The 12818-nt window shown below is 58.0% G+C and overlaps 1 protein-coding gene across 2 annotated transcripts; it reads right to left on the bottom strand.

Annotated features, from left to right (window-relative positions):
• Nucleotides 1–3797: 3797 nt before the first annotated feature.
• Nucleotides 3798–12760, bottom strand: SERPINH1 (serpin family H member 1). Of its 2 annotated transcripts, XM_031040961.2 has the most exons (6): nt 12612–12725; nt 11046–11089; nt 7922–8586; nt 7439–7537; nt 7101–7333; nt 3798–4803 (listed from the first exon to the last, which is right to left on the bottom strand). In XM_031040961.2, the coding sequence occupies exons 3-6, from the start codon at nt 8541–8543 to the stop codon at nt 4501–4503; spliced, it is 1257 nt and encodes a 418-aa protein (XP_030896821.1). In that variant the 5' UTR covers nt 8544–8586; nt 11046–11089; nt 12612–12725; the 3' UTR covers nt 3798–4500. The 2 variants fall into 2 exon arrangements, with proteins under 2 accessions (XP_030896821.1, XP_006745076.1); XM_006745013.3 differs by lacking the exon at nt 11046–11089 and having other exon boundaries at nt 12612–12760.
• Between the last annotated feature and the right edge of the window lie 58 nt (nt 12761–12818).

Raw genomic sequence — 12818 nt, 5'->3', positions numbered from 1 at the left:
TGTCTTGCCAGCATCCCCAGCCTGCAGAGAACAAGTAGCACATCATGTTTCCAAGACACTCCCCTCACTAATGTCGTTCCCAGTGTCTTGCTGAAGGAAGTTTCCTACAGGCTCTGTAAGAGGAAGTCAGGAGTGTGAAACTTGGCTAGGGGGTATGTGAGTGGGTCACACGGGGTAAAGCCACCTCACCCTCCCTTAGTCTTTGGGTTCCTTCCTCTATTTAAAGCAAGAAATTCCTGGCATTTCAACATCAATGAAGCACAGTTCCCGATTGAATCTGGGGTTCAGTCAGCCAGCTAAGAAAACCACCCCTCGTTGCTCCAACTGGCACACTGAATCTAGGATCTCAGGTAAACGTATCCTGTATTATAAATAAATTCAGGGGACGCCTGGGTGGTTCAGTTGGTTGAGCATCTGCCTTCAGCTCAGGTCATGACCCTGGGGTCCTGGAATCGAGCCCCACATCAGGCTCCCTGCTGAGCGGGGAGCCTGCTTCTCCCTCTCCCTCTGCCTGTGGTTCCCCCTGCTTGTGCTCTCTCGCTCTGTGTCAAAAAAATAAATAAAAATCTTTAAAATTAATTAATTAATTAATTCAGGCCGATGAAATGATGTTTCTCCCTCCATGGACTAGCACCCACAGAAAACGTTCCCACTTATGTCTTCTAGATTTTGTGCTGATGGAAATTAGGAAAGTCTTGCGATGCTGTGGATGTGCACGCTTCCTCCTTCCGGACTTGACTCCGGAACTAGCCCCCTGAGGCAGGTGAGCATCGATCTCCCGTTGCGGGACTGGAGACAAGGGGACTGGGGCCTGAGGAGAACTGCCTGCCCCTGGCGGGTAGACTGAAAACACTCTCATGCTATTTTGCTGCTCCTGCCATCGAGAGATGGAGTCTATTCCTCACCCCTGGGATCTGGGCGTGCCTCACGACTTGCTTTGACTGACAGAATGTGATGGAGGTGACATGATGCTGGGCCCCAGGGCGTTAGCTCCTGCCTTCATCCTCTCGGAATCCCGAGGCCATCGTGCCAGGGAAAAGCCAGGATGCAGGGCCACAGGTCAGGTCTGTGAGGCTCCGATGCCTTGGCCGCCAAGCACCGAGCACCCACTGGACCACATCCTCTGAGTGAGCATCTCTTAGGCATTTCCTCTGCACCAGGCGTTGTGCTGGGTCTAGGATGCGGCAGGACACCGGCAGACCAGGGCCTGTTCTCAAGGTCTCAACTGGGGTCCGTTTCCTCTTCCACAGGTGCAGGATAATGAGCTCTCTGCCGCAGGGCTGGGGTTAAGATCACATGGAATCCCCCTGGTGACTGTCAAGGGCGGCACTCGTGCCTCCTGCCCACGACCACTCCTCCGCAGCCCGGAGACTTGGGTTTCCAGAGGCCAGGCTCTGTCGTTGACCTGCTGGGTGGCCTTGGGCTGGCCACTTCACCTCTCTGAGCCAGTTTTCTCGTCTGTAACGTGGGATAAGTAGTAGCTACCCCTTAGGGAAGCTCTGTGGAATAAATGAGATCATCCACAGCAGGGCCAGGCACGTAGTCAGCGCTCCCCATCTCCCCACCCTTGCCCTACATCCAGGACCCCCACAATTCAGCAGAGTCCTCTCTCGGTGACTTTAACAAGCAGCATGGTGGGAATTACATGACCTTCCTCCAGTGGCCTCCACTGGAAAGCTCCACACAGGACCCGGATGGGCCACTGGAGGCATTGACCTGGTGTCCGGCCCCAGCCCACCCTTGACCTGTCCCCCTCTGCCACCCTCCACACCAGCGACTCCACCCTTCACTGTGAGGCGGGAGCACAGACCTCTCACCACCTCCCGGCAGCCAGTGGCCTCAGGGCCTCAGGGCCCCCTTTGTGTCATCGGGGTGGCGCCCACACCCAGGCCTGGTTTCTTTCACTGTGAGCTCCCAGCTGGTGAGGGAGCTGTTGCAGGCCGAACTCTGGGTCCAGGAGTCCTGAGTCCTCGTCTAGTCTCTGCCCATCTCTGAGCTGCGCTTGTAGGATTAGGATGACTTCCCACCTAACTGGGCTATTGTGGGGAGAAAGTGGGATGACATATATAGACTGGAAGAGGGCTATGCACCTTTAGAATCTGGCTAGTTCTCCTGCCCTTCCTGGGTGGCATGGAGGGAGAACTAGCCAAAGTACCGGAAGCAATTCCAGCTCAACCCCCCTGGCCGTGCTGTGGGGCCTCGGGCGGGTTATTTAACCTCCCTCGGCCTCGGTCATCCCACCACTAACACAGGGATAATTCCCACCTAGCCAAGCTGCAAAGAGGTTTGGATAAAATTATATGTATATATCAAGTGACCAACACAGCATCTGGCACAAACATGATGTTAGAAGCAAAATGCAAAGGTAGTACCAGCTGATATTTAAATCATTATTCTAATTAAAAAAAAAAAATACCAACTCACCCTTCAAGGCAGCTCGTATGTCCCCTCTTCCTGGCGCCTTCCTTATCTCCCCATGGCAGTCATGGCTTCTCTCTGTGCTCCCACAGCCCCTGCACCCTTGAGCACAGCTGCTTCACTTCATCAGCAGATACGTTAGTGTCTTACGTGTATATGATGCTGAATCCAGGTGCAGGACATACAGGGGTGAACAAGACATGGTCCCTACTCTGGTGGGGCTTCCACTCTAGCAGTGGGGACAGACCGTGAATGCGTCAATAGGTGGAAAATTTCACAGCATTAAAGGGTCAGTAAAATGAGAAAACATAGTACAGAAACTGAGGTAGGGGAGGAGCTGCTTATATTGGGTTATCAGGGAAGGCCCTGATGAGCAAATGACATTCAAGCTGAGTTCTGGATGACAAATAAGGCACCCTTGGCAAAGAACCACTTGCCAGGCAGAAAGAAGGGCTAGTGCAAAGGCCCTGAGGCAGGGGATAAGTGTGGCAAGTCTGGGAACAGAATGATCACTGGAAGAGTGAGGAGTGAGCCCACTTGTCACTCTAAGTTTCCACCTCCAAATGAAGCCCCTTGAGAGCAGAGATCTAATTTCTTGGGCCCACAGCACAGGACAGACCCGGAGCTCTGACAGCTGTGTTAACATTCCGTGGTGGTACTAATAGGAGGGAGTCAACTGGCCCTTCTGCAGCCCCCATTCACATCGTGGAAGGACCCCAGCTGTGTTGTCCAGCTAGGCGGGGACTCCTTCCCTGGACAATAAACCCAGGGCAAAGTTGTTGGAAGAGGGAAGCCAGAGAGGTGCCCAGAGAGAGGGAGTGATCTGCCCAGGATCACACAGCCAGCAAGCAGCAGAGATGGGGATCAAATCCAGTTTCCTCCACTCCTCTGCCACGGGTCTTCTGTCCCGTGCATCCCCCCCACCCTGTCCCTCCCTAGCTATGGTGTCGGGAGCCCCAAGGACCATGAGAGGGAACGGGTGTGAGGACTCTCCTGCTACAAACCCGAATAGAACCAGGCTCCCACCAGCTCCTTCCGGCCCAAGCCCTGCCCAGTCAGGCAGCCCGAGCTTGTAGTCTGGCCCTGGATATGGACGAGGTCAGCTTCAAGTGGAAAGCTAGGGGGTTACAGACTGGACAGCCAGCGTTCAAGTCTGGAACGCCCTGGGCTCCAGGCCCAGCACTTCCATTCCAGCCCTGCAGCCACCTCTCCAGGGTAGCCGGAACCAAATTTCCCGAGTCGGTGTAGACCCGGCCTGCAGTCACCTGCCGGCACTTCAGGGCCCGAGATGGGCCCTGGCTCCACAGAAGGAGCCCTTGTCCCTGGGAAGAATGACCTGGGAATCTCTGATCCAATCACCCTCCATGCTCCAAAAAAACTTCACTGGAAAAGTTTTATTGAAAAAAAAAAATTGTACAAATAAGTTCTTAGTTTGACAGCAACAAAGGCTCATTTTCCCCCACCCTCCCCACTTTGAACAACTACAAAAGGAGAAAAAAAAAAGTTCATCCCCATGATGCCTGACCAGAGTCTGCCCACAAGCCCCCCCATGAGCTAGTTCCTGATCCCCCTCTCTGGGGCCAGGGCCATTGTGGGGGTGCCTGGGCCAGGGGCTGCAGCACCTCATTTTAGAGTTGACGGGAATTGGGAGAGGATTGGAATAGAGCTGGAGAGAGGGCTGAGGTGATGGTAGGGTCAGGGAAAGAGGGCCCCCACTCCACAGGGCTGGGCTGAACCCCCCTAGCTCGATTCCATCTCACAGATGAGAAAGCACTTGGCTATAAATATGAACACTGATTGAGGCAGGCTTAATCCCAGGACTCTGAGGGCAGGACACAATGACCGCCCCAGGTCCCACAGAATGTGGGGTGTCTGGGCTCACCATCATGGTATCTGGGGGCCCACGTCCAAGCAGAGTGAATTCTGCCTGGGAAGATCTGCTCAGACACACAGGAAGCCTGCTCTGTTTCCCCACTCCCACCCCATGGAACATCCAAGGTCGGTACCTCAGCTCCCCACCCATAGCACCCATGTGTCTCAGGAGACTTCGGCTGCCTCCTGCCATCCCGTGACCCCGGGGCCCTACAGCTCGTCTCGCATCTTGTCACCCTTGGGCCGGACCAGGCGCCCAATGAACAGCAGGGAGCCGCTCTGGGTGTCTCGAACCAGGAAGATGAAGGGGTGGTCAGCATAGAAGAGCTTAGGGCTACGCAGCTCCTCACGCCCGTAGATGTCCTGGTCGAAGGGGTTGCCCTCTGTGTCCCACTCGAAGGCGGTGGCGTGGAACACACTGGCCAGGTACAGGTCCTTCTTGCCTGACATTCGTGACAAGTCTGCCTTGTTCTTGTCGATGGCCTCGGTCAGACCCAGCCCAGCCAGGTGTTTCTGTGGGACCAAGGGGGGGCGCCAGGTGAGGCCACAACGGGCAAGACTCCTAGACCCTCACCCTCTGCTCACACCACCCATCACCTCCTACCCTGTCTGTTCCCCCCCTGGTCCCCTTCTGTGTGCTAGACGTGATGTGGGTCCTCCGGACCACTGCCTCCTCACTCTCACAACTTTCCAAGAGCTTCTAATCGCCACTTCAAAGATGAGGAAACTGAGGCTTGGGGAAAAGGCAGAATTTATCCCTGGTCCTGGCGAGCAATCTGGGTCAGTGCTTCTCAAAGTAGGGGTTGTGGGCAGCCAGTTTGGGCACCACCTGGGAGCTTATAGAAAACACAGATTTCCTGACCCACTCCCTCCCAGAGCCACTGAATCACAGTCTCTGGGGGTGGACCCGGGAACCTTCTTTAACAAAATCTCTAAGTAATTCTTGGCACACTCAAAATGTGAGAAAGACTTACCTAAGGATAGCTATGACCATATAACCTTGGGGCTTAAAACCTGTCCAGAGTGATACATGCCTGGGATTTGCTTCAAAATAATCTGACGGGGGAGGAATGGGTGCGTATAGGTGAATCGTTACTGGTCATGAGTTAATGATGGTTGAAGCAGGCTGATGAATACATGAGGCCTCATTACACTGATCTATTTTTAATATATTTTTATATATTTCCATAATAAAAAATTAAAACACACCCCCGCAAACATGCACCGCCCTCAACACACACACTTTCCGTGGCTCTGCAGAGGCCCTGAAAGCCAAGTACCAGCTCTTTCACACGTGAGCTATGCTTGCAGCTCGGCCTCACCCCTTAGCATGCCTCACCCCACTCCCTATCTAACAGCCTCAATGAACCACCGGCACCCACAACGGTGTCTCGATGGCCTACCCGCATCCTGGTGGGGTGCTTTAACCACCGCGTCTTCCAGGAAGCCTTCCCTCTCCCCAAGACTGCAGCCCTGCCTCCCTGCGGCTCAGCACCAGAGCCTCTCTCTGTTTCCGTGTCTAGGCCTGTCTGTCTCCTGCCCCTGGCTCAGAGCTCTCCCAGGGCAGGGCCTGGGTCCCACACCCTCCCTGGCTCTCAGTGAGGAAGACGCAGCCGTGGAGGACTGCCGCCTGAGTCACCAGCAGCCCCGGAGTTCAGGCTTCTGCAGAACAGCCCACCTCCCCAGCAGGGCCAAATGGGCACCTGATCCGGGGTCCTGAGGGTCAGGGGGTCCCGAGACAGCGATTCCAGTCCCAGTGACCCTATACGAGTCACACGCATCACATTTCCCCACTCAGTGTACCCCCTGGCCTGGTGTGTCCACCCAGGATTCCAGGAAGACACGGGAGAAAAAAGGGGATAATGGAGTCAGATAGCAGCGACTGCAGGAGGAGGAGCTGGGGACGGCCTGGAACAGGCCCAGGACACAGGGATGGCGCCCGTCTGGAAAGCGCAGCTCAATCCCGCACAAGTGCCACGAGCCTGTGGTGTGGAGCCCACGCCCCATTTCATCTCAAGCGTTCTGTCCACGGCGGCAGCAGTGAGTCTGAGTGAATTCTGTGAGGGAGAAGCTTGCCAAGGAACCCCTTCCGGCATCCAAGGCAGGACAGAGATAAAAGCTTCCCCTTTGGAGCAGGTACAAAAGTCTCTCCCGACTGACAAAAAGGCCACCCTGAGTTTCACCCTGAGGGCTAACTGCAGCCCCACCACTGACTAGCCAGGGTGGCCTCAGCAAGCCCCGGCTTCGGGAGACCCAGGGTGGTCATGACGGGACAATACTACTGAGCGCACGGATTCGGGTTCTGGGTCATGGCTAGTGCCGCACGGCTGACGGCCATTGTTGGTCTTACTGCTGCGCGGGGGTCGACCGTCGGCTCGAACAGCCCCCCACTGGGGGCACCTTAGACTCTCCGAGGCGGCACAGCACAAGATCGGGGCGGCCTGGTGCCAGACCCCTGAGCTACCGTCTGTGTGACTCTGGATAAGCTGTTTAACCTTCCTGAGACTCCGTTTCCTCATCTGTAAAGAGCTTGATAGTCCTACCTACCAGAGCTATTTTGAGCATTAAAAGTTGAATATACGTGAGGTGCTCAGAAGAGCGTCTAGCATCAGCAGGCGCCCAATTGTATTTAGCTACCGAGGTCATCATCATGTTCCCAGGGGCAGGTCCCATACCTCCTCCCCGAGCAGTGCCCAGTCCTGCCTGGACACCCACAGAGACTCAGGACAGACGTGCAGAGCTGATGAATGGGTGCCCCAAGCACCCCTCTCCTCCAGGCCCTGCAGCCTCCAAGTGGGGCCCCCCCTCACCTGCAGGTCGTGGGTCACCTCCACCACACCCTTGGGCAGGGAGATGGCGACAGCCTTCTTCTGCATCTTCCCCATCCAGGTCTTCAGCTGCTCCCTGGTCAGCAGCTTCTCCAGGCGCTCCAGGGGCTCCACGTGGTGCGGCATGAGGATGATGAGGCTGGAGAGCTTGTGGGCCAGGGGCATCTCCACGATCTGCAGCTTCTCCTTCTCGTCGTCGTAGTAGTTGTAGAGGCCTGGGAGGAGAGCAGAGAGGCCGCCGGGCATGCTGGGCTGGGGACAGGCCAGGCCCCAAGCACCCCCACACCCCCAGCTCGGCCCCCGGCTCCGCAGGCACCCACCTGTGCGGTGCATCATCGTAACACCCACAGTATAGGAACGGGTCACCATGAAGCCTCGGTTGTCCACCATCTTGTGGTGGAACTTCTCGTCCCAGTGCGCTGTAGTGGGAAGCAGAACACAGGGTCAGAAACAGGCACCCCCACTTGGGACACACACCCCCAACTGCACCCCCTGGATTTCTCTCTCTGCCACAGGCCTTCGTTCCAGTCTTTGGGGCTCAGCTGCAGCCCACCTCCCCCTCTGAGCACCCAGCCCCCAGAGTACATGCTCCCAGCTTTGGGGAACCGGGGTGCTGGCCCCAGGACATGCTGCCGGAAGCTAGGGCTCTCTACAGTCAGGGCCTGGCTCTTTCCACTTGACAGGGAATTCCTTCCGAAGGAGGACCCCCAGCTCAGCCACCGCTGCGACCGCCCTCCGCCCTGACACCTGTCAGGCATTTAGGCACCACGTGCTGAGCGGCAGCCCCTCCCCTCCGGACTCACGCTTGAAGAACATGGCATTGACCAGCAGCGCGCCATCCGTCCGCTCCACGTCCTTGGTGACCTCGGGCAGCTTGCCGTCGGTGGTCTGCGCCGCCCACTCGTTGATGGACTGCAGGGCGCTGCGCTTGTCGCGGAAGTTGATCTTGGAGTGCTCGCAGTTGTAGTGCTGCTTGCTGCTGCGCACGAAGTCCTCGGCGAAGCTCACGGAGCTGGGCCCGTACAGGCGGCTGCCCAGCTTCCAGGTCACGTTGCGCGCCGTGCTGTTGCTGAGCGCCCGCAGCAGCTCACCCAGGCCCGCGTGCACCTCCTCGTCGCGCAGCTGCTCGGCGCTCAGCACCGCCTTGGCCTGGGACGCCGTGGCGGCCTTGCCTCCCAGCGACACGAGCCCCAGGGACGAGGCCACCACCACGGGCGACAGCAGGATGTTCTCCACCGCCTGGTCCTTGGCCATGGCCTGGTACAGGCTGAAGGCCAGGCCGGCACTGCGCTCAGCCAGCGTGGCCGCTTTGGGGCTCAGCTTCTCTGCTGTGCCGGGGGCCGCCGCGGCCGCCGGCTTCTTCACCTCGGCGGCCAGGGCCACGGCCAGGAGGCAGCAGGTGCTGATGAGCAGGAGCAAGCGCATGGCGGGGAGGCGGATTGGATGCACCACGGAGGACCTGTGAGGGCTGCAGACAGGGTGGCCCTGAAACCCTGGGTGTTCCTCCCCGACGACCATCCCCAGCCTACTGGCAGCCACCAAGTCCCCTGCAGATGGGAGCAAGAGAGCCCTGAGTTCTGGGGAACCCAGCCCTAACTCAAAGCTGCCCAGATCCGAGGTCTTAGTCGGCCCACTCTCTCTAAGGCCTTCTCTGAGCTCCTTATCCAAAACAGGGTTTCTAGCAAGTCACCATCTCCTCCCTATTGATTTCTTACACTGAACTGACAACACTGAGTCTTATGAGTTTATTATGCATTATCTCCATGCCTAACTAGTCTGTGACCTCCAAGAGGACAGGAAATCTAGCCAGTCTGGTTTCCCCGTGTATCTCCAGGGCCTAGCACACAATAGGCCTCAGCTGTTCGGAACGATCAGAAACCAGGGCCATTTGGCCAGACTTAGGGTCCTCAGTTCGCATAAAAATTAGCTCTCATCTCATACCACCCCAGGCCCCTTTTCCAGTAGAAAAAAGTGGCGGATGGACTGAGGGTCTGCATGAAGCCCAGCTGCCTGGGCAAAGGATGTCCTGTCGGAACAGGCTGAAGGCCTGCTCCTCCCCCACCCCATGCCTTTCCTTCTGCCCTGGGATGTTAATGAGTCACTGGTTAGCTCACTCATTAAGTGGGGGAGCCCAGATGCTCCACTCTGTCGCCCCATGGGTGACCTTGAGTGTGTGTCCCCTCCTCTCTCGGCCTCGGTCCCCATTTTCCAAGCTGTCGGGGCCTAGGTCTCCATGCCCAAGGCCTGTGTCTTAGCAGGGACAGGCCTGCCCAGCCCTCCCCAGTCCCTGGCGTGAAGGCGAAATCCAAGGACACAAGCTGAGTGGGGGATAGGTTTCCTGAGAGGAAGGATACTGGAGGAGGGGTAAGTCACAGCTCGGTGGAGCAATGACACCCCCTCCCCTTCACCGGAGGCTGGCCAGATGTGTGTCCGCAGGAAGCCGGGTCCACCTCACGTTCCATTCTGCCCTCCCATCTGACAGTTGCTGCCACCCAGGCCCTCTGCTCTAGGGCTTCAGGGTGGCCCTCAAGACCCCTCCCAAATCACAGCGGTAGCAGTGGCCCCTAAAACAAGCCTCACTCCCTTCCCTGGGGCCTCCAATCAGGACAGTCTCTCCCCATGGAACACTTCCCCCCCCACTTTCATGCAGGACAGAAGAGGAGATGACAGGGCAAAGGGAAGGGTTGGAAGGACTCTAGTGGAGGCTGGGATCCCACTGCTCTGGCAGATCCCATCTCATGGTCCTCAAGAAAGTCTGAAAATTCAGAATCCTGGTGGAAGACTCTCAGGACTTCGGCCTGCCTGCAGGAGCACCGGGTTTCTGGGAAGACCCCACTGCTACAGCTACCCTGTGAACCCAGGCAGGTACTCCCTCCCTGGGCTGCCACCTCTTTGAAGGTGCAATGTAAAGGGGAAGCAAAGGATGCATGGGGAGAGGGGTGGGAGGACGAGGCAAGGCACAGAGAGACCTGTACCCTACCCAGAGTCCAGACTGGGGAGGTGATATATCCCAGGGCCCAGGCCGCCTTCCTCCCAGCCCGAGCTCCTTCCCCACCAGGCCTGGAGCCTCAAAGGCATAACGACCATAGGAATATTGTACAAACAAGGATACCTAAGAAAATGAAATGGAGCGCTACTAATTATTACGCCAGGACAACAGGCATAGGGCCACTCTATTCAAAGGTCACCTCTAGTTCATACAGCTGATGCCAGAGCACAGACCCCGGGCAGAGGCCACTAGCGGCCCATTGGGAAAGTCAAGGAGCCCAGCTCACAGCCCTGCCACGTGGCAGACACCATCTTGACAGCCCCCACCCACAGCCAACCAGAACTTCAAAGGACTGGGAGGGGCCTTGCAAGAAAGCTCCAAATGACTAGTTGGGGATTCCTCAGACAGCCACACAGCTGCGCTCCCGCTCCCGCTCCCGCTCCCACTCCCGCTCCCGCTCCCGCTCTAGGTGACGTGGCAGGCTGGAAACAGAATTATCTCCATCCGCCGGCAGAGGGGGGCTTCCAGCCTGGGAAGCAGGAGGTCTGGGTTCAGGTCCCAGGGGGTGCCCCAGAGCCTCTCTGGCCTTGGCTTTGAGTCTGCCCATCTGGCTCCGCAGGGAGATGCGTGGCTGTGGAGAGGGCCGCCCTGTTATCCCGGCAGCAGTCACAGAGGAAGACAAGTCACGGCAAGCAAGGCAGCCTCCTGCAGCCTGGCCCACGTTGCCAAAGAGAAATCTCAGCCCTGAGGCCACGGTTAGACGATTCACAGTCCCACAAAGGACATGAAAAATACACGCTCAGAGAGCCGAGGGCTGTGCCCACAGCTAGCCAGACTCAGCTGAGACTGGATTCCGGGTTTCTGTAAGAGGGGAAGGGAAGCAAATTCTCGGGGGTCCACCAGAGAGGATCTCAAACACTTGAGGGAGTCTAAAGTACCTTGAAACTGCCTCAGAGGGAGGTCAATGCCTGCCTTTTTCATTCTGAAAGAAAACAGAAGAGTGAGGAGAATGGGATAGGGCAGAGCTGGGGTGGGTGGTGAGGGGGGGGGCCTGGAAGGCCCAAACCCCGAACAGGACCCTGGCTACACTGCCCGTGGCACAAAGGAGGCTTACCCAGGCCCAGATCCACAGGGACTTTGGAGGCTGTCTGCCACACTGTGCAGTGGGAGCAACTGAGGCCAGAGAGGGGCAGGGAGCCACCCCAGGTCGCACAGGATCTGTAGGGGTTGGGCCTCCCCGCTTAGGGCTCCTTCCTCCCAGAAGCACCCACAGAGCCCCTGAGGAAGCCTGGATGGGGTATCCTGTTACACAGGGAGGAAAAAAAAAAACAAAAAACATTTCTGCAGGGAATCCCGGTGACCAGAGACAAAAGGAGTGGCTCGGGAGGCCTCAGGAAGGGGGGATGGGCAGATGAACCATCTGAGGATAGGAGGGTGTGGTACCAGCCAGAGACTTCCAGGGAACCAAGGCCCCCTAATTTTCCTCTGGCCTCCAGCCTCCATCCGGGCCCTAGAGCCCAGAGGGACCTGCTGGAAACCGGGAAGAGGAGGGGCCGGGCCTCCTGGCCATGCTGGAAGTGGTTTTATTCTTCCTCCACTCCAGCCACCTCAGGAATGTCCCTGGGCTGGGGGCAGGGTACCCTGGCCTTTGGAAGTAGTAGCCTTAACCCTGCAGTTACTCCAAGAACCAGGCGGCAGTGGACAGAGTTAAGAGCGGGTGACTCAAAGCCTTCTAGTCAGCTAACCCTCCCCTCCTGGGTGGGGGGATAAGGACCCTGCAGATTCCTCACCCCCTTTCTGGAGGGAGGTGGGGGAGATGGTGCTGGTCAAGTTACTCCTTTAGCTGCCAACATCTACACATGCAGGCTGCTGATCAGAAAGGGAGCCACCGTTGGTGACTCCTCCCAAACTGTAGGGACCCCAAGACACCCCCCGCCCGGGGAAAAGCCTAGACTATTTCACCTCCTTTCCTACGACCCTACTTTCAGGAGGCTCAGATGCACCTCTCCCCCACCCCCACCAAACCCGTCAGGAGACTGGTCCGCCCACCCCTGCTGTCCCCTGGGCCCCAGCCCCAGAGGCGGAGGCGCCCTTAACTGCAAAGCTGGCCTGGCTTCCTACCCCTACTGGAAAGGGCCCCAGACCCCATCTCCTCCCTTCTGGTTCCTGCACAGGGGCGAGTCTCGGCATCCTGGCTCCCAGCCCCACTGTTTCCTCTCTGCCATCACCACCCCTGCCCCATACTTCTGTGGAACCCCGCACTTTTTCCGAGCCTCCCAGTGCCCGACTCCCCGCCCCACCCTAGCCCTACAGGCTCACTCAGCCATCACCATCCACCCCAGGCTCCCGATCCCAAACGCTCCAGCGGCTCCCAAGGTGCCAGGGACTCCGGTTTGCGGGCTCTGGGTTGGGCCCCAACCCCTCCCCCGGGGCCTCCCGCCCCCTCTCACTCCCAGGAGCACCCCCAAAGCGCCCGCGGCGCGCAGGCCGGCCCTCGCCCTCACCTGGGCCGGGCGGGCTGGCGCCGGACGAGAGTCCCACTGGAGCCGCGGACGGATTCCACTCTTCGCCGCTCCCGGCTCCGCAGGTCTATATATGGCGTTCCCCTCCTCCCGCCCGTCCCGAGAAACTTCTGGAAAGTTGGAAAAGCTTCCGGAGGGCGCCCCGGCTCCGCCAAAAAAAACCCAAAGACCTCCCCCAGACCGCCCCGG

This window comes from Leptonychotes weddellii, chromosome 11 (assembly GCF_054177405.1).
Source record: "Leptonychotes weddellii isolate Sample4059 chromosome 11, ASM5417740v2, whole genome shotgun sequence".
Taxonomy (NCBI): Eukaryota; Metazoa; Chordata; class Mammalia; order Carnivora; family Phocidae; genus Leptonychotes; species Leptonychotes weddellii.
Note: the sequence above shows the minus strand (reverse complement) of the source record. Positions and strands in the feature narration are given on the sequence as shown.

Coding starts and splice junctions, on each gene's coding strand:
- SERPINH1 (XM_006745013.3), bottom strand. CDS start 8,543: ATGCGCTTGCTCCTGCTCATCAGCACCTGCTGCCTCCTGGCCGTGGCC. Junction 7,334..7,438: donor TACGATGATGCACCGCACAG/GTGGGTGCCTGC, acceptor CTCTCCTCCCAG/GCCTCTACAACTACTACGAC. Junction 4,804..7,100: donor AGGTGACCCACGACCTGCAG/GTGAGGGGGGGC, acceptor TTGGTCCCACAG/AAACACCTGGCTGGGCTGGG.